Source organism: Oreochromis niloticus, linkage group LG14, assembly GCF_001858045.2.
Source record: "Oreochromis niloticus isolate F11D_XX linkage group LG14, O_niloticus_UMD_NMBU, whole genome shotgun sequence".
NCBI classification, from domain to species: domain Eukaryota; kingdom Metazoa; phylum Chordata; class Actinopteri; order Cichliformes; family Cichlidae; genus Oreochromis; species Oreochromis niloticus.
Genome location: NC_031979.2, coordinates 8005961 through 8026927, shown reverse-complemented (window position 1 = coordinate 8026927; position 20967 = coordinate 8005961). Strand labels below are relative to the sequence as shown.

Below are 20967 nucleotides of genomic sequence, written 5' to 3'. Positions count from 1 at the left end.
GAGATAGGTGAAAAACAGCACCACTGTGCAAGTTTGATGGCTGAATTCTATTTAGCTGCGTTTGTTTTTCCACAACAAGAAGCCAAAAAAAAAAAAAAAAAAAAAAAAAAAAATACAGCCTCAGAGGATAATTTAACATTTAATTTCACTAGTGGAAATATTAATTTTTTAACTACGTGCAAATTTATGCATGCAGCCAGATCATTAAAGCCACCTATACCTAAATTAAGCTCACCTGCCAGAAAAAGCTCTGACTTTTCAAGGTATGTCCTTAAGACCTTGGAGTTCATCTGTTGGGTGAGTCACCAAGAAGTTAATGGCAGATAAGTTGAAAGGTGCAGTGAGACACTTCTGCAGATTACCAGTTCAATCTAATTGAGAGCTGAGGAATTTGGAAACTAAAGCAGCATTAACACAGTCATGTTCCTATAGCCGTTTTTGAACATTTTATTCAGTGCAGTAAGGGCTATTTTCCTACTAAAACAAGTTTCTGCAGTGGACACGCACCAGCATGGGAACATGGGATGATTCATAATACACAAACTAGTCTACAAAAAGTTTCCTGTAGTTTTTGCAAGAGAGGCCATCACATTTTTGTAAAATTTCAAAGGGTTTGAAACCTTCTGCCCTTTTGACATGTTTCATTTAAATTAAAATAGAGGACAATATTAAATAGTAAGGGGGCTTACCATTTATGTACATACAACTCTCAGAAAAGAGGGAAACTTCTTATAACTAGACTCGCTCATTTCTGGATGTATACAAACTGGTTTGACTTTTATATTTTCTAGCAAAAATAGCTGTCGAAAATAGGCCTGTGTATATTTCTGGTTTAGAATCAAAAAGTTCTTGCCTCTTAGAAGAAGAAAAAATCCATAGGCCTATGTAGGCGCAGAAATCACACAGCCCACATCGAGCAGCAGAATAGAAAAAGACCACAGACAGAAATGCAGCACAGTGGAAAATAAATTTAATAAAACTCCTATGAAAACAGAAACCAGCAAAACATTAAAAGCCTGTACATTTGACAATATCCAGTGTCTGAGACTTCTGAAGGCAGGTAGTGCAAAATGCAGCTGCATCACACATAAACCAGCAGGCAAAACCATTACAGGCTTGGGCCCAGGACCAATGTTTCATATGATTAGATATGGTTCATATACTAGGATATTGCACCAAAAAAAAAAAAAAAAAAAAAAAAAAAAAAAAAAAAAATTCCAAACAGACACAGATGCTGGTAGAGCACCATCTGTTGAAACAAGGAAATAGCTTTACATTGCAGTGTAATGTCCCTACTGATAAATCCCACCCACACAGGCCCAGACTCCGCCCACATCTGCTTATAAAACCCCGTTCAGAAATGCACTCCTTTCTATTAACCTGTGGGCACCTGAACAGGCCACCATCATGTCTGCTCACTTTACTGGAAAAGTTGAGATACCAGTCTCACCAGAAGCATTTGTGTATCATTATTAACACTTCAGTCACATGACATAACTGGGCTCGTCTTTTAAGCATCCTTGTGAGTTGCTCCGTCAGTAGAGAATGCCCTTAAATGATGATTTTCATGTTTGCCGGTCCAGAAGACACATCTTCCCCACTGGAGCCTGTGTGGGAGGGGTGGGGGCAGCTCACTCAGCAGTACCATGCAGCTTGTCTCACTGACAAGTCAGTCAGTAATGTTACTCATCCCATGTCTGAAAGGGGCTAAATACACTTAAATAGAGCGGCACATATCTGCACATTCGATGGAAACAGACTGTTAAAAATACAGTAGAAAAAAAATAAAGAAACTGCTAAACATTTTTTTCCTGTTTTGGTCCTACCATGTTAAAAGCATCAGTTATTTCTCAGTGTACTTGGTGGCTGTAATGCGTTGAATTCTTTAAAAAGGAGGACAATCTGGGGTAGTGGTAACTGGCAGGCAATAACACTTTGGCCAACAATGCTTTTGATTTGACAAAGAGACTACGCGCATTGTCATTTCAGAATAAAATAAACTAGACTAAACTGTTTAGTTTATTAAAAGACTATTTAAAATTTCTTATACATGCCTCTCTATAAACATTCCAGTGTTCAATGGTCCAAGTGAAGTGAGATTCAGACAGTGGACCAGTAGGCTCAGAGCATCTCTCGCATCAGTCCTTCTCTTTCATCATTTCCCTCACAAGTTGACTTTGTGGACTTGTACTCTGGCACATCCACATCCTGGGATAAATTCTTAAATGGCAGAGGAAAAAGAAATGTCCGAAACGATACAATCTTCCTGAATTTTCTTTTAGGCACACTGAGACGGGAAGCGAGTGTTAAGATGCACTTCCTGTGGCTGTGGTGCACACCGTTTTAAGACACAGAGTCAGATGGTTTTTTTTCTTGTCTATTTCATTCTGTCCTTTCTACACCCATCTCTTATCTCAGCTCTACTTAAAACAAGTTCAGGGGTGTGGGCACAATATGCACTCCGTCAGGGTCTGTTCAGGCAGAGTTCAAATCCATCTGACATAATTCAGCCACTCCTAAATTTTATTTTGTTAGCCAGTAGTTCAGCCTGTTTTGTGTGGAGTTTTGTCTGAGAAGGTTTAGCGTGGGCACAGTGGGTGCTTCAGTTCCCTTCCTTTGGCTGCGTGCTCCATCGGCTTTCGTGCCTGTGCAAAATCTGCAATGACGTTACCCACCATGATTCCACTGAAATGTCACAAGACCGTGAATGAAGATGGCTCACGGGGCACCGTGCCAGTGTGATGCAAGGCGAGGAGGGATACAGCAAGTAAGGATGCAGAGTAGCTTAACTGAAGAATGTAGGGGGCAGGTTTTATTCGGTATGTACAGTACAGGAGGGGGGGCGACTGCTCAAGTTTTGGATATTCTGCTAGATTCCCTTCTTTAAATTAGGGTCTCTGTCACCCCGTCTCCTTGGCACATCCTGCCCCTTCCCTCACACTCTCACGTTCCCTCACTGCGTCCTCTTGGCACCTCTCCCCTAGCCTTTGAATGGTTACAGCTGCCCTAAGACCGGTTGTCTTTGGCCACATTGTGGGCCATCCAGTTGACTTTGGTTGTCCAGCTCTCTCTCAAGGCTTCATCAAACTTCTGGCGGAACTGCTTGAGGGCCTCCTCATCAGTTTTACCCAGAGCCAGAGAGTCCTGAAGAAGGGGCGGAAAGTAAGACAGGATAAGTCATGGGAGCATACATGCCGACACTCAGTTATTTAAAATGTTATAGAGACGTGTATTTGTAGAGTTCCAATTTGGAGAATATTAATATTTTTATAAAAAGATTCTACGCAAGACAAATCACCCCTATATGACTTTACTTATGACGACATAATGGTCGAAAAAAAGCAAGGTTTAGGAACAATGACTGAATTACTGACACTGAAGAAATATGTTAGTATCATGATTCTTATGAAGGTCCTGAAGCTATAAGCAGCTCTTTTTCTTTTTTTTTTTAAAGATGATTTATGGAAATTAAGATTAAAGGTAGGGGTCTAAAAAGAAAACAGGATGATAGGGATGCAAAGCTAAGCTAAAATATTTGGTTAATCTTTACAAAATACTGTTATGTTGGTGCATTCCACCACCACAACACTACATGCATACTGTAATAGAACTACAGTTTTTGTGCTCTCACTTGTGATTGTCATACCTTTAAGTACTGGATGTCTTTAACAGAGGTGAGCTCAGGTAGTCCAGCAGTCAGCATGAGGGCAAACAGTGTGATGAAGAGGTTGCCATTCTTCCTCAAGATTAAATAGGCCTCCTCACAGTACTGCCGGAAACTACAGGAGCACACAGAGACAAACACATGTTAGTTATTTTGGAACACAGTTTCAACTACTTATTTGCTTTAATGATGTCTATTGTATTTTCTTGAAAACAAATAAACAAAAACCATAAATCAGTCAGATTTTATCTGCACCAACGTGAAAGCAAAAGCTAAAAGAGACCATGCGAAAAGTACCATCCATTGAAACTCTCAATGGAGTTGTTAAGAGGTGGAAAAAGGCATGAGAAAAACTCAGCTCTGCTGTGGCTCTAAATCGCTTCCTTTTACAATTGTGAGATGGGGCTTTAGGGGATGATTCACTCTCCAATCAAGCCCCATCTTGCTTGAACCGGATTATAAAGGTTTTTTTTCATTCCTAAAACTAATACAACGTTCCAAAATACATTTCAGTTTTCTAACAAAACTTTATGCACAGAACTTCTGAGTGCAGCACAGACTGCTGGCCACTGAACCCATTACAAAAATAACTGCTGTGCCCATTTGATTCAGGTTTTGTTTTGTCCAGGAAATTGTAAATACAGACTATAACTGAGGAAAAAAAACCAAAAAAGGAACAAAAACTCAGTTTGTATGCATGTTTTTTTTTTTTTTTTTTTTTGGATAAATGGCAGTTCACTTCATAACTATATTTGGGTTATTTGAGGTATAAAACAATGCTAAATGGTAAATGGACTTGTTCTTGTTCTACTCTACCTGAACACTCAAAGTGCTTCACACAACTTGCCTCATTCACACCAGCACTTTTTTCTATGCTTTTTTCAATATAAGAGCTTTCTAGCCAACATTCGCATGCATTCATGCTCTACCTCCTGAGCTACAACCACCCATGCTAACAAAGTACACATGGTGAAGTCAGTGATTGTGGTCCAGGGTTTTTGTTTACACTGTTTGTTGCTAGCAACACAAATGTGTCTGAGCTAAAGAGTGGGCCAACACGCTCTTCGTAACGTGACACACTTCCTTTTCACCATGCAGTGACTCGCTGCACTCATGACTTTGTCTCTGCTTGTAAGGAGAATTTTGAATCCACCTTTTTCCTTGCAGACTTTTCAAGGACGCAATCAGTTGCTCTTCTAGCTTTATTAAGAGGTTGCTGCATAATTTTTTTAAGCACACAAAGACCACAGAAAGACACCTCTTCTTGTGATCCAGAGGGAAATGATCTACGTGCCAACTGTCACATTTTGTGCACAGTGTGGCAGATATTAAACCACAACTGACGCAGCAATGCTCCGCTACTCCACTTTTCTTTTTACAGTATGCTTTGCTGAGCGATAAAGGTTATTTTCAAGCTCATGCTCACGTCACGCAGGATGTGCATCTCTGCGCTGCTCTTCACCAGCACCCTGCTGTGCAGATTAGTTGTTGGATAACTTAGTTCAAATGTCACTTCAGCATACTGGGTCTTATGCATGCAGACATGTAGTAATTGTAATTAAACATTTAATGCTTTGGGTTGGTCTTTTAAGCTCTTCAGTAGTAATAAAGACATTTATATCATTGGTTCATTTTTTGCTCAATTATAGTAACTTCAGCTGCAGAAACATTTGATGTTTCACAGGACTTGCTTCTAGGCGTCTACCTTCTTGTGAGACAGTTACAAATGCAGATATGCATATAGGCCACAATAACAGATTACTATACCACACGGGTATTTCCACTTCACAAAATGAATCATCTACTTGTTTCACAACAGATCAGAACTTTGTAAACAGGGAGCAATAGCTTTGCTGGTATTGCCCCGTAATGCCTTTGCACACCACCGCCAACGTGCACTTCATTCTGCAAACACAATACATGCACCACTCCACGTGACTGACATGTCTGAGCTTAGGTATCATTATCACTGAGCAATAACTTAATGTAGTATCAAACCCATATTTTTCTTGACTTAGCAGCAGCTCTGCACAGGTTTCTTCTTTTTTAAGGTTTTTTTCTTTCCTTCAGCAAAAAAGAAAGAACCAGCAACAACAGTTACCAGAGCAGCTTTTAGTTTACTAGAGAACATAATGCCTTACATGGATGTTTTCTATTATATTTGGATTCTCCAAATTTCATATAAAGGAAGAGTAAAAGTAGAAAGCTGTATGCCTTCACTGAGCACATTTCTGCTCAGTGACGCCTGCTGTTCACCGAGTCTCTACTGCCAACTGCTGGAGGGAGAAGGTACTGCACTGACACTCCTGAAGAAGCTGTGATGTCATTCCTATGGGGCTGTAACCATTTTTTTTTTTTTTTTTTTTAAGTTTGCAGATGGAATATCACTTCAGAGTTACTTAGAAATACAAATGGAAATTGAGCATTTTCTGTCATGAAATGTATGTAGCTTTTTCATAGCATGATGAAGTCAGTTGCAATTTTCAGAATGGTAAAATAAAAAAAAAAAACCCCAAGAAACAACAACTTAACATTTTAGTCTACTATCAATTTACCTATCATACACTTGGGAGTTGCTAAAACCTTTTACTCAGCTCCATTATAGTAAGGGGATGTTTCTAGGTCTCTCTAAAACGCTGACTCTTGAATCCTCACCAAGAACAGGAAGACTTATCACATCACTCAGTTCTCTGATCTTTACACAGACTTCTGTCAAAGAACGGATTTCAAAGCACCTAATAGCTTTGAGAGAAAATGCATTTCTGATCTGCCCCCAAAGTAAAAACAAAACTGGAGAACCAGTGTTCAAATACATGAAGTGTAAAAGCTGAACTCCTGTAGTTCTTTTAAAACTATTATGTTTTATCAAGTATTGAGCTACCTAGTTTCACCCACTAGACCTCAACTTAGGAGGTTTCTGGGTGTGACTGAACACGATGTTTCTGTAGAAAATTCTCTGTAATAGTTGTAGTTTGACCAGATTGTGTAGCCCGTTTGCGACATTTAAATGGACTGAAGAATGCTGTCTTAAATGCATGCTGCCAAAGTCCTTCTGTTGCTGCATCCCTTGTTCTGGCCGCCCCCGATTGTCCACACTATACTGCAACATTTATTCACTTCAGTTTTGTCTTTAAAAGAGTTACATTTAACTATGTAACTCCTGTATGAGTGCTAATAATAATAATACTACATTTCACCATGATGTACAGGGTGGGCCATTTATATGGATACACCGTAATAACATGGGAATGGTTGGTGATATTAAAGTCCTGTTTGTGGCACCTTAGTATATGTCAGGGGGGCAAACTCCTCAAGATGGGTGGTGACCATGGTGGCCATTTAGAAGTCAGCCATCTTGGATACAACTTTTGTTTTTTCAATAGGAAGAGGGCCATGTGACACATCAAACTTATTGGTAATGTCACAAGAAAAACAATGGTGTGCTTGGTTTCAACGTAACTTTATTCTTTCATGAGTTATTTACAAGTTTCTCTTTGTTCACAGCCATTGACATGTCGAAGAGGTTAACACGTGAGGAGCGGATCGAAATTGTGTTGATATCTGGTGAACGCAGTAACCGGGTCATTGCAGCAGATTTCAATGCAAGACACCCTACGAGACCACCCATCTCCCATGCTACAGTTAGCAAACTGCTTGCTAAGTTTCGTGAAACTGGTTCAGTGTTGGATTTGCCAAAATGTGGACGCAAGAAAACTGTCACTAATGAAGAAACATCAGTGGCTGTCCTAGCTTCATTCAGCAAGAGCCCACAGCGTAGCACTCGCCACATGTCACTGGAGAGTGGCATTAGTCGAACATCCCTTCGGCGGATATTAGCTACTCACAAATGGCACCCTTACAAACTCCAGCTACTGCAGCATCTCAATGAGGATGACCCAGATCGGCGCACAGAATTTGCAGAATGGGCAAAACAAAACTTGGAACAGGACCCTCAGTTCACGCAGAAGATTTTGTTCAGTGATGAGGCAAACTTTTATGTGAATGGTGAAGTTGACAAACAAAACCATCGTTATTGGTCTGACACTAACCCACATTGGATGGATCCCTCCAAGACTGTTGGAACAACAAAAGTGATGGTTTGGTGTGGTATATGGGGTACAACGATAGTGGGTCCATTCTTCATCAATGGAAACCTCAAGGCCACTGGATATTTGAAATTGCTACATGATGATGTGTTTCCCTCTTTATGCACTGAAGCTGGCACGTTCCCTGAGTTTTTCCAGCAAGATGGTGCACCACCACATTATGGGTGCCAGGTCCGAGCATTCCTAGATGAACAGTTTCCTGGAAAGTGGATTGGTCGTCGTGGGCCAGTTGAATGGCCCCCAAGGTCTCCCGATCTGACCCCCTTAGACTTTTATCTTTGGGGTCATCTGAAGCCAATTGTCTATGGTGTGAAGGTACGAGATGTGCAACACCTGAAACTACGTATACTGGATGCCTGTGCTGGCATTTCTCCTGCGGTGTTGCTATCAGTGTGTGAAGAGTGGGAGAAAAGGGTTGCATTGACAATCCAACACAATGGGCAGCACATTGAACACATTTTATAAGTGGTCAGAAACTTGTAAATAACTCATGAAAGAATAAAGTTACGTTGAAACCAAGCACACCATCGTTTTTTCTTGTGACATTACCAATAAGTTTGATGTGTCACATGGCCCTCTTCCTATTGAAAAAACAAAAGTTGTATCCAAGATGGCCGACTTCTAAATGGCCACCATGGTCACCACCCATCTTGAGGAGTTTGCCCCCTGACATATACTAATGTGCCACAAACAGGACTTTAATATCACCAACCATTCCCATGTTATTACGGTGTATCCATATAAATGGCCCACACTGTAGTTTACAAAAGGCACTTCTGGTAGCAGTCTTGTTAAAGTGTGCCACACAAACTTTTGCTGGTTTATTATAAGTCCAAACAGAGCAAGCTATCAAATCTAAATGGATGTCAAATTAATCTTAACGATACAAAAACTTAACTGAATTGCAATAAATGGTTGAAGTTACAGTTTGAATCACTTACAGTGGTTTGTGTGAACAGAGGTGCTGGGGCTGGAGGTAAACAGCAAAGTGAAACAAACCTGCCAAACTTTTCTGTGTTTCCAGTCTTGCCCTGTTGTATGACGTGGATGAAGTCGTGTGTGAGGATAAATGGTACACGCTCCCTTTTGATGCCAAACTTGGACTTGAAGTTGCCCAGGATGTGACCGAAGTCTATGTGAAAGAGCTAAAAAACACACAAGGCCAATCAGTGAAGTCTGCGGAATGAGGAAAAACGAGGTGGAGAACGGAAAAAAAACTGTTTGTCTAACCTGTCCAGTGCTGCGGACCATGATGTTGTCACTGTGGCGATCTCCAATACCCAGGACATAAGTGGCTACACAGTAGCCTGCACATGACAGCGTGAACTCCTCGATGGCCCGGTCAAGAGCATCACTGTAAACACACAATCACAAACAACACTTTTAAAATCATTTCTGAGCAAAACACAATGAAGGCTGTGGTCTTTTATTTGATCACCAGGCTCCAGCTTACCCAGAATTCCTCTCTTTGAGCCAGTTAAGCAAAGCATCCTTGTTGAATGCAGCAGCTGCTGCTACATTGCTGCTGGTCAGCTGGATGTTGGCGATTGTTTCTGCAGATGAGACGACCTCAATCAGCCCGGTGCGGTCGCCTGTTGCCAGGCAACCATATGGTACAATTCTGTATAGAGGGAGGAGAGCGTAACAACATAACATTGTGAGCATATCTGTCACGGACTATTTAGTGGGCAGCAGACACAGAGGATTGCTACTGGTTAAAAATATAATGCCATTTCTTCTTATCATTTTCAGTTTATACATGGATTGAACCATGGACACTTGAAATATCTGAAGTAGTGACTTTTGTCCTCTAATGAAGTAATCCTCCGATCTTACTCAGTAATACATGTGTGACAGATTTTTGGGTAAGTAGATAAATATAACAGTGTTTTTTTCAACTTTCTTTTTACACTCCAGTGTGGAACAACACTCTGGTGATAACATGACCAACCGCATAACAATGTTTTCACTTTAACTTCCTTCAGTTCCACAAGATGGCAGCAGGTCCTCATTTTGTGACGTGGACCTCCTTACAATGACCTCGTCACTGTTCTATTAAACACAGCGCCCTCCTAGTCTTTTAAACCTAATACTCTACACTCAGAGTAGGCTTAGGTTATAGATTTCATTAGCAGTTTGACAGACTTTAATGGAGACCAAATGTCTTAAAGGCGTTTCTTTCTCAGTCTAATTCGTAAATTAAAAAGCAAAGTAAATTATAATAGAGACAGCTGACAAGGAAGATTGCATGTGATAAAATATCTCAGTTTTTTATTATATCGTCCCTGTTTTTACTCCCAGTGTCCCACTGCTTTTGAACTGTGAACCCATGTCCCTGTAATCTGAAGCACTGGCCACAGGCTCAACTGTCAAAACACCCCCCTCCACTGCTTAGCTCCAGATGTGTGGGTCTATGTATAGACAGGGTTTTTGCAAAGTGTGAAGTGTGGATTTGATTAAAAGTTGTAACACAGATCTCGTGACTGTGCCTTTCGAATTGCACAGAAAATGGAATTTCTGGGGTTGATGCAGCTTTTAGGGAGTAACCCCGTGTAACATATGTACACAGCATGTTCAAGTAACTCTAAAGAAAAATGATGGGGTCATTTTTTAAATATTATTATCTATTAGCAACGGAATATATGGGTCAGGGTGTAGTACATGTGTGCATGTACACAACTGTGTATACATGTTTAGAAAATGAGGCCAGAGGTCTAATTAGCATGGGGAGATTAACGCTCGAGAGATCCTCCCTCCCCACAGAGCACAGGAAGAAAAACCAAATCTTGACAAAAGTCTGTCAGTCTAACACACACAAAAACTCACCTGAGGTCCAGATTTGCCTCCTTCCAGAGAAGGTCCATTAACCTCAAAATCTGGAGGGTCAACATGTCTTGTCTTAGGTCTAGGAAATAAAAGTCAAGATGAATATTGGGAAAGTGCCTCAGTTTGGGAAAAAAAAAAAAAGCTAATATTTAGCCAGAAGGACGACTTTACTCCTTCCATTCCTTCCCCACTCCCTGCTTCTTTTTTCCACCTTTCCAAACCCCCCCTCCCCCTTCTCTGATCCCTACCGTCTCCATTCTTAAAGATGATTCCCAGGGTGTCTCCGCTCAGCAGCTTGTTGTTGTAAACAATCCAGAGGGGCTTCATCTTTGAGTCCATGTACCGACACTTCTCCACACTGTAGAGAGAAAAAAAGAGACCCATCAGCTTCCTGTAAGAGCAAAGATTCTCACACTCTGGTTATAAATACATAAAAACTTGTGTAGTCTTACTTGATGTCAGACAGCAGGACACTGGGGTTTAGAGGGGAGTGAAGGTCTGAAAGAGTCTCCGAGTATCCGCTCTGTCTTAAACATGTCATCATGGCCTCCTTGGTCAACATTGCTTCCTTGGTTTTACTACGAGTGTTCTTGATGGTTCCCAATTTAATCAGCTCATTGACTGACTTTAGCTTACTCAGGGCTTCCACCTGGAGTGTCAAGAGAAGAACCATGTTACAGAACCAAACATACAGGTTTGATTTAACCCTGTGAACAAAGTTCTGTTACTAAGAACTGATATCATTCTCCTGAAATAGACAGTGTCAGCATTGTGTCACCACTCCGTATATGCTACCAAACAGGAAATTTGGCCAGATAAATGATAAGGAAGTCACAGGATGATTTGAGAAGAGACTGTCAAAACCAACAGTGTAGGGGCCAAAGGTCAGCAGGCAGGATGGGTGACAATGCTGGCACTGCGAGAGGCTAAAAATACCAGAGCTACCCCAGCTGGACTTAATAATAGATCGGCACTAATCTGTCAGGTGTGTGCAGATTTTTCAAAGTAAAATTGCAGTTTCGAGCAATAAAACATTTCTGCATATTTGAGTAACTGAAAACTGTTGATTTATTAATTCATTAAATCCTAATAATGACATATGTACATCATGTCTTGACTGCCTGAATTAACAGTTGCAATACTTTAAGATTTCTGCCTCCAGCAAGTTTTAAGATTCGCAAATGAAACGTGGGAGTCTAACACAAAGACATTTTTTTGATAGTGTGAGAGAATAGGTGTGTGTGGGTGCGTTCAGCTTGCCTGTTTCTTTAGAACCTCAATATGAGGGATGTTGCTTCTACAATAGGCTTCTAGGATTAGGGCAAACTGGACTGAAACAGCTGGCATGTGGATCTCTGACCTGTAGAGGACAGCACAGAGGAGGAATGGACAAATGAGAAACATCTAGAGATTTCAAACATTCCCTCTCCTTCTCCCTTAATTTGAATATGTAACTGTTCAAAGCCTGCATGTTTATTTCCACAACACTCAATTGCCTCCACACACATGCGCGCACACACACACACAACCACACCCACCGTAGATGCCAGAAGAGGAAGTGTCCAATCTGGCGGTTTCTTTGAGCACGCTCTAACAGGAAATGAGTGAGGGCGCAGTCATAATAGGGCTCGTAACGTAACACCTGCACCAACTGTAGCAGGTACTGTGACAGTTCCTCATCACTGATGAGGGGAAAGAAGAAACGGGAAGACAGAGATTTAGTAAGACCGTTTTTCTAAACAGTAATGTAATCCAGTGTATGATTAACAGCATTTAAAACAGACCAAGTGTGTCAGTTGATGTATATAGAACAAAGGAAAAAAAAAAAAAAAAAAAAAAAAAAAAAAAGCATACTTCATTGGAGTGTATAATAAATTTAATATATGACCGTGAAGTCTATGAAGTCTACTGCATTCCATAAAAGTGTGCAAGGATTTACCTCATGTCCTTTAGACAGCCCACAGCATACTCTCTGACATACTGGTCAGGATAGTTGAAGTCCAGCAGCTCCAGAGCATCTCTAGGACTCAGTTTGGGCCAAATCTGGAGCAGTGCCTGGAGCTGAGAGAGACAACCAACTTTAGAAACAAATATACTGACATTTAATCAGTTACATATGACGTGTGACCAAAAAGGACAACAGATGCTAAAGCTCCATTCTCCTGTTTGGAGCCATCTTCACTTCACTGCTGTTATATACACCGTAGAACTTCTGAAGTGCAGAACTTGTTTTCCATTTAAGAGAAGTTGACTAAGTTCGAGGAAGCCAAATCTGGCAAGTGGCTTAGGTGGTGAGCAAGACTGGCCCAAAAAAAAAAAAAAAAAAAAAAAAAAAAAAAAAAAAAAAAAACACTCCCATGTTTCCTTAGCACACACTACAGTTGTGATCATTTCGTCTGAATATTAGAGTCGACACCCAACCTCCGTGGACAAATTTACGCTACACATAGCAATAGTGCAGAGATAGAGACGGATACATTTTACATCAGGTAATGCTTTTAGTTTTTAAATGGACCCGTCACCCCCATGGGGTCACACATAATAACTATGCTAATAAATTCTAAAGTAACAACAGATATGATCACAATTTTTTTTTCCTGTAAATACAGTTGAGTGGGAGTGACTTTATTATGATGCAGTTAATCATTTCAACAGTGATAATCTCGCCCCCAAGTAGAGAATCTATCACAGGCTTTTTGCTTAATCTGTGCCGTGACCGACGGCTCTCTGCTTCTCACGACAATGCTGGCAGCTGTGGGTTTATTATTAAGTGAGATTTTAGTTTCAAGGAGGACAGTTTAAATTCAGTGCAACTTGTCTGCACTCATAGATTTAGAGGTGTGACCAAGTTTCATAGGGCCCTCTTAACACTGAACAAAATATCAGTGCTGTGCATTTTTGACACCAACCCATATCATTTGTAGAGCTCAAACTAATATACATTGAGGGATACTATCACACATTTTATGTCAAAAGAAGTAAAAATGTGAGACTGACATAAGCCCAATTTATGAAATATGACCTTTTCTGAATTGTGTGGAATTGCACTGAATCAAACATAGTTTGCTTTTTAAAGAATCATTTTAAAACTTTGAAACAAGTGCTGACTTAATATCATCATATCCTCAGTAACACTTTTTTTTTTTTTTTTTTTTTTTTAAACACCAATGGATATGCTGCCTAACCTGGGCCATGTCCTCATGTTTGCTCCACTTGACAGAGAGTAGCAGCTTGGGCAGTGACTGGGGGAAAGTCTCACGACAATCTTGTCGTAGTGTCCAGATCAGATCCTTTTCATTTTCACAGAGCTGAGAGACCGGGTCACGCTCCATGATCTCCTTCAGCTCCATGTAGAATTTCTTAACACCACGACCCTGAGAGAGCAAAACGGTTCAGAAAAGAGAGAAAAGGTCAGCTGGGTTTGGGATTTTGAGATACAAAGGAGCAGAAAGGTGGACGTAAGGAATTCAGAGCATGTAGATGAACAACCGCATTTACTGTAAATAACCACATGAGGGCAGGAGAGCATTAAAGTAGTAACTTTCTCACCATCTTTGCAGTGTGCATGAGTGGCGGCCAACAACTAGCATTCATTTGTTTGTTAAAAACTTGTGTCTGAAAGTGTCTGATTCAACAAAGAGTGGCAGGATTTTAGTAGCTACAAAATGTAACCCAAGTCCTGACATTCACGTTCTTTACAGGTAAATAACAGCTGAGCTGTATAGCGCTCTATACTAATGTGTAACATGACACGCTGTAACAATGAAATTACAACTTTTAGTCAGCGATAATCTAGTTTCTCTCACGCATAGACTGCATATTTTAAAAAAAAGGAAAAAGAGACAGTGTTCAGGCATGCCCTCTAAGTAACAGCAGATTACGTAACTGGCTGTAACACACCCATGAGTGGGTTTTCAGTTGAGGGGCGGTAAGAGGAAAACGTACATTTAATCTGATTAACGTGCGTAGTTTTGTACTTTTGAAGAGGATTTGAATATTTTTGCAGCTACACCCTGCCAAAGTAATAACAATGGGTTTCCAAGGAAACTAGCAAACGGGTGCCTGTTGAGGTTATATTTGTATTGTGTGACTCTAAGAGTGTGTGAGGAGAGAGATGGGCATGCTGCATCATTTCTCACATTTCATGTAAGCCACCATGTAGCAATCACTACTGTGCTTTCAGCTTCGCTGCACTTTTATGTATTCTGAATGAATTCAATCATCTAAACACATTCACACACAGTCAACTCTTTTGTATATGAACTCACAATGGACACACAGTCAGCGCTGACCATCTCTGCAGCTTTTTTCCAGTATCTGCAAAAAAAATAAAATAAAGAAAATGCATGAGTGAACACACACACTGATACATCAGAGTGGATTAAGCAGGCCGAGCACGTCCTGATCCTCTCATACTAACAGCTACCACTTCATCATAATCACTAGGTACCATTTTGAAGAGCACTAAGCCACTCCGCTGACAATTTCAACTAAACTCATGCTATCAAAAAAGCCTATACTCAGTTTTCCCATTCGCAGATGAATAGTGTTTATCCATACATCACAAATCTAAGCTAATTGGTATGTTTTAAAAGGGCAAATGGGTATCATCTTATTAATTTGACTGAATATGACGATTGAATGCTGTGTGACCTTGTCGAAAGGAGGGAAGACGATGGGGTGTGAAGAGTACTCTGGGAAGTGGATGTGCAGTGCTGTAGCGTTCTCAGTGTATGGGTTGGTCTGAATGGTTCCTATGGGGTTCAGCATCTCTTCAAGTTCATCTAGGTAGGAGAGACACACATGCATAGCTGATATGAATTTGCCCTTTATTAATTATTAAATTATACTGTGACTTTGTACGTGTCTATACCAGGAAATGATGACCAGCAGTGCAGGATGATATCTCCAGTCTTCAGCTGCCCTTTATAGTCAAACACCATGGTGTTGACCCAAGCTATGGGGTAGTGCTGGATCATACAATTAAATGCTAGTCAATATAAGATAGTTTGGAAAAAAGGCACTTGTCTGATAATGTGCGTCCCTCCCACTCACCACTTTCCCCGCCTTGCGGATGGTCTGATACTTGTTGATGTGAGGATTTTTGGTGGACTTTTGCTTCTTAACCTTGTCCATCACGGCATAGATAGCAAAACAAAGGCGGGTCATGCGGGGCAGGTCACAAACGGAGATTTCAAACTCCAGTGTGTTGTCTTTCCACGTGTGCTCTGAGCGCCCGCTACTCTCGTTGCTAACTGCCGGCTTGCAGAGAAGCTCTGTGCCATGAAAGAGCCCCGCCCTAACCTGGACCTGTGTAATGCAGGAAGGGTTGAATTTTACAATTACAAGCCAACCTGACAATGGCCATAGATGCAAACTTAGACAAAATATTTTTGCCAATTTGTGTGAAACTGGAAGAGACAGATGGCACAGGTGTGTTTGCAGGGTTTGTGCAGTGACAAACTAATAGGTACACACATGACTTTTTAATAGATGCAAACAAGAAGAGTTTACCTTGGCAGTTTCCTCTGCGTTCACCTTGCTGCCTTTCACAAGAACTATCCTAAAGGGCTTAGGCACATCCCACACACACGTCTGTACTTGCTGCAGAGGAAAAGTGAGAGGAGGAAAAAAAACAAACAAAACTGAGGGATTGGCATAATGTACTGTGAAGATATACACACCCAAATGCTTAAAAACCAAATAAAAAAACAAAACAAAAACAGCAACAGTTCCAGACACAGGCACAAACAACAGGAAAGGTCAGGCAGGTCAGTCTGATGTCAAGCCAAGTGGATTTGTGAGGGTCAGCAAGTCAGCAGAACAAACAGGGTCACATGACACCTACAAACTATGAACAACGCAGCACACTTCCTGCCCGTCTCTTTGCTCCTATGTGATTAGACTGCTATAATGTCGATGTGATCCCTTATCAGAAAAGATGGAAGTACGTTTGTTTGATTCTACTGTTGCAGGCAGAAACAGCTCCATGTCAAGTAAAGCATAATCACAAAAAACCAAAAAACAAACAAAAAAACACTCTATACTTCTGTTTTCTAATTATCAGTCAGCTTTCCAACAGCAGAGCATCCAATAACCACTTCCTTGCAAGAAAATAAAATCTCACTTCCTGTCTCAAATAGCCGCAATTCTACAGCAACCTTATTAAAGTCTGCCCAGTGTCCGTTTCTGTCTGCTTCCTCTATTGCACCATTCTTTTCTATGGTACTTTAAAGAACACTGACAAGACCAATATAATAAAGAAAAAGCACAGAAAATATGCAAAAGTCAACAAAACAAAAGTCACTTTAAAAAGCTTTTAGACTAATTAGAACAACAAGAGGAAGTGATAGGAGATGTAATCATCATAGACCATGAACTCATTTATTTACAAGTGCCATGCACTCACACTCAAAATGATTTATATCTTAACTCAGTGGACAAAGAACTTTTTGGATCTATATCTGTCTGCATTTAATACAGTGGAAAGAGTTTCATCCATGAGTTTCCATTACCTGTGATGAACAGTGAGATTTAGCCATTTATATGACAAAGTTTGGAGATGCGTGGTAGCATCATACACTATGCTTCAGATCCAGTTTCGTACTCTGTGCTCTACTATTAGCCCTTAAACAGAGCAGCATTTAGTGCATTTTTGATGGCAGGTACCCCCCCCCCCACACACACTTTTTTCCCCAAAAACTCATCTTCACAATACTGTTAGTACACATCATCATTGAGAACCACAACAACTACTGAAAAATCCTAATGCTTCTTAACTCTAGTTAAAACCCTGCCAGGTAAAAACTGCGCCATCAGTAAATAGAAAACCTTGATTACACTTTCCATATCAGCCCAGGTCCAAGTGACATACATTTCATCACAATCAAGGCTTCACAGATAACAAGCAAGGTGTTACAGCTGTTTAGTGAGAGCGTGATAACTGAGGTAGGAATTCTCTTGTTGTGATGTTGACAGAAAGAAAAAAAGTGCAACATTTGTTTTGATTAACAGACATTTACAATGTTCAGCAAGAAGTGTTACAAAAAAGAAAAAATTATAACAAATTTAGAGCTGAGGCAATTAAAACTAATTCAAGTGAAATTAAATTACAGGTACAAGATATCACAGGGAATTGTGTTCTTGGAATAAATGTCACTTCATGACAATCACGACACAAAATGATTGTGATAGTTTCTGTGCAGGGAGTGTATGCTATATGCAGTCAAAGTGAGAAATGGAAGGGCGGTGAAATGACTGGCTGTTAGTACTGCAGAGGAACAGAGATCTTAAATCAAGCAGGTACAAAGTATAAGGAAAGGTTATGGAGCCGTAGCTGTTCCTGCAGCGTTACATAATAAATTTAACGTGGCAATCCTTCATCAGATGACTCATGGTTGAAATATTTATCAACTTTCGAAACCACACATCACCGGGGCTTCAACAGTATCAGGCAATTAAAACCTCTAGGAGACTAGCTAATGAAGGCCAATGAAATTCAACCTGACATTTAAAATGTGGATGCACACATTGAGCTGTGATGTCGCTGTGCACCTGCAAGCAGTGTCAAGAAGCTGGCAATGATTTTCTGACAACGTGGCAAATGCTGGTAGTGCAGTACGGGCTGACACACTGCCTCATAAAAGAGACACCTGCCAAAAGTACTTGTTTACTTCCTAAACCTCCACACCTGTGCAGGTGAATCAACTAAAGTGTGGAACTTTTCTTATATTGGTGCGAGAGCAGCAAATGCTGGTGGATATCAAGTCACTGTAATCTAGTGCACATAAGAACGTTTTCTTACATTTTCAACCCCCTCTGTTTCCGTCCTCGAAAACATCAGCCGATTAGCAGACACACTCATAAAAATGGAAATTATATTGTTCACAGAGTCATGCATAATATTTGGACTAACCGTGGGAGCCCTTCTCTTAGGAGGTAGTGGTAAAGGTGGGTTGGAGGACTTGCGGCTAACCACAGCTCCAATGGCAGAGATTTCCTTGTCAAACATGGTCTTTACAGCGCTGGTGTGGACCAGGGTGAGGTGGGGAGTGTCCTTTGCCTGCAGGCATGAGCGAATGTACTGCGCACAAGACAGGACAGGAGATTTTAGCCATGTCATGTTAAAGCAGAAAAAGTGCTAAAGTCACTTAAGCTAATGAGCTAGAAACAGAGAGAATAAATGAGAAGTGAAATTTAATCTCTGTACAACTTGTCAGCAGACTTCAATGTAACACGGAAGACGACGTACAAACAATTTCAGATATTTCATTATTATCTTTAAAAAGCACATCATGCAGCCTACCCACATGGATCCAAACACAATTCAGATACATAAAAATTTCACTACTTCATCTTTGCACACACACGTTTACACTGCTGAACTAATAAAAACAGACCTAAGAAATCTATAAAACTAAATATTTCATGATTTCTACCTGGCAGTGTTTCCCCAATCGAATTTCAGACTTAAAATAAAAACATTAAAAAAAAAATATATATCACAGACCAAGCAACCACTTCATTATACTTAACACAAAAACAAGAACTTATGAGACAAAAGCTTTCACAAAGCATAAAATGTAAATACACATGCATATATTTTTTTCCCCTCACCTTATAACAGCTACCTGTGAGCTAATAAGGTAATATACAGTGGCTTGCAAAAGTATTCGGCCCCCTTGAACTTTTCCACATTTTGTCACATTACAGCCACAAACATGAATCAATTTTATTGGAATTCCGCGTGAAAGACCAATACAAAGTGGTGTACATATGAGAAGTGGAACAAAAAAATCATACATGATTCCAAACATTTTTTACAAATAAATAACTGAAAAGTGGGGTGTGTGTAATTATTCAGCCCCCTGAGTCAATACTTTGTAGAACCACCTTTTGCTGCAATTACAGCTGCCAGTCTTTTAGGGTATGTCTCTACCAGCTTTGCACATCTACAGACTGAAATTCTTGCCCATTCTTCTTTGCAAAACAGCTCCAGCTCAGTCAGGTTAGATGGACAGCGTTTGTGAACAGCAGTTTTCAGATCTTGCCACAGATTCTCGATTGGATTTAGATCTGGACTTTGACTGGGCCATTCTAAAACATGGATAGGTTTTGTTTTAAACCATCCCATTGTTGCCCTGGCTTTATGTTTAGGGTCGTTGTCCTGCTGGGAGGTGAACCTCCGCCCCAGTCTCAAGTCTTTTGCAGACTCCAAGAGGTTTTCTTCCAAGACTGCCCTGTATTTGGCTCCATCCATCTTCCCATCAACTCTGACCAGCTTCCCTGTCCCTGCTGAAGAGAAGCACCCCCAGAGCATGATGCTGCCACCACCATATTTGACAGTGGGGATGGTGTGTTCAGAGTGATGTGCAGTGTTAGTTTGCCGCCACACATAGCGTTTTGCATTTTGGCCAAAAAGTTCCATTTTGGTCTCATCTGACCAGAGCACCTTCTTCCACATGTTTGCTGTGGGGGGACCCACATGGCTTGTGGCAAACTGCAAACGGGACTTCTTATCGTTTTCTGTTAACAATGGCTTTCTTCTTGCCACTCTTCCATAAAGGCCAACTTTGTGCAGTGCACGACTAATAGTTGTCCTATGGACAGATTCCCCCACCTGAGCTGTAGATCTCTGCAGCTCGTCCAGAGTCACCATGGGCCTCTTGGCTGCATTTCTGATCAGCGCTCTCCTTGTTCGGCCTGTGAGTTTAGGTGGACGGCCTTGTCGTGGTAGGTTTACAGTCATGCCATACTCCTTCCATTTCTGAATGATTGCTTGAACAGTGCTCCGTGGGATGTTCAAGGCTTGGGAAATCTTTTTGTAGCCTAAGCCTGCTTTAAATTTCTCAATAACTTTATCCCTGACCTGTCTGGTGTGTTCTTTGGACTTCATGGTGTTGTTGCTCCCCATATTCTCTTAGACAACCTCTGAGGCCGTCACAGAGCAGCTGTATTTGTACTGACATTAGATTACACACAGGTGCACTCTGTTTAGTCATTAGCAGTCATCAGGCAATGCCTATGGGCAACTGACTGCACTTAGACCAAAGGGGGCTGAATAATTACACACACCCCACTTTTCAGTTATTTATTTGCAAAAAATGTTTGGAATCATGAATGATTTTCGTTGCACTTCTCACGTGTACACCACTTTGTATAGTCTTTCACGTGGAATTCCAATAAAACTGATTCATATTTGTGGCTGTAATGTGACAAAAATGTGGAAAAGTTCAAGGGGGCCGAATACTTTTGCGCGCACACACACACACACACACACACACACAGTTTTGAGTCATCCATCATACTGCTCAATATCTCTTCAACTTTTTCATGCTTAGTTCATTCTGCATATGAAAGAACTAACAAGGA

The 20967-nt window shown here is 40.7% G+C and overlaps 1 protein-coding gene across 1 annotated transcript in view; it reads right to left on the bottom strand.

Annotated features, from left to right (window-relative positions):
- Nucleotides 1-948: 948 nt before the first annotated feature.
- Nucleotides 949-20967, bottom strand: part of pik3cb (phosphatidylinositol-4,5-bisphosphate 3-kinase, catalytic subunit beta) — a 50271-nt gene continuing 30252 nt past the window's right edge. The window contains exons 7-24 of the mRNA XM_019345087.2: nucleotides 18512-18679; nucleotides 16111-16200; nucleotides 15652-15906; nucleotides 15470-15566; nucleotides 15242-15380; nucleotides 14865-14913; nucleotides 13782-13970; nucleotides 12536-12657; nucleotides 12135-12278; nucleotides 11857-11956; nucleotides 11049-11245; nucleotides 10845-10954; nucleotides 10597-10675; nucleotides 9224-9391; nucleotides 9001-9124; nucleotides 8770-8915; nucleotides 3647-3779; nucleotides 949-3144 (exon numbers count right to left, since the gene is read on the bottom strand). Coding sequence (XP_019200632.1) covers nucleotides 3007-3144; nucleotides 3647-3779; nucleotides 8770-8915; nucleotides 9001-9124; nucleotides 9224-9391; nucleotides 10597-10675; nucleotides 10845-10954; nucleotides 11049-11245; nucleotides 11857-11956; nucleotides 12135-12278; nucleotides 12536-12657; nucleotides 13782-13970; nucleotides 14865-14913; nucleotides 15242-15380; nucleotides 15470-15566; nucleotides 15652-15906; nucleotides 16111-16200; nucleotides 18512-18679 — 2448 coding nt within the window. The 3' untranslated portion in view covers nucleotides 949-3006. The remainder of the gene's footprint in view (nucleotides 3145-3646; nucleotides 3780-8769; nucleotides 8916-9000; nucleotides 9125-9223; nucleotides 9392-10596; nucleotides 10676-10844; nucleotides 10955-11048; nucleotides 11246-11856; nucleotides 11957-12134; nucleotides 12279-12535; nucleotides 12658-13781; nucleotides 13971-14864; nucleotides 14914-15241; nucleotides 15381-15469; nucleotides 15567-15651; nucleotides 15907-16110; nucleotides 16201-18511; nucleotides 18680-20967) is intronic.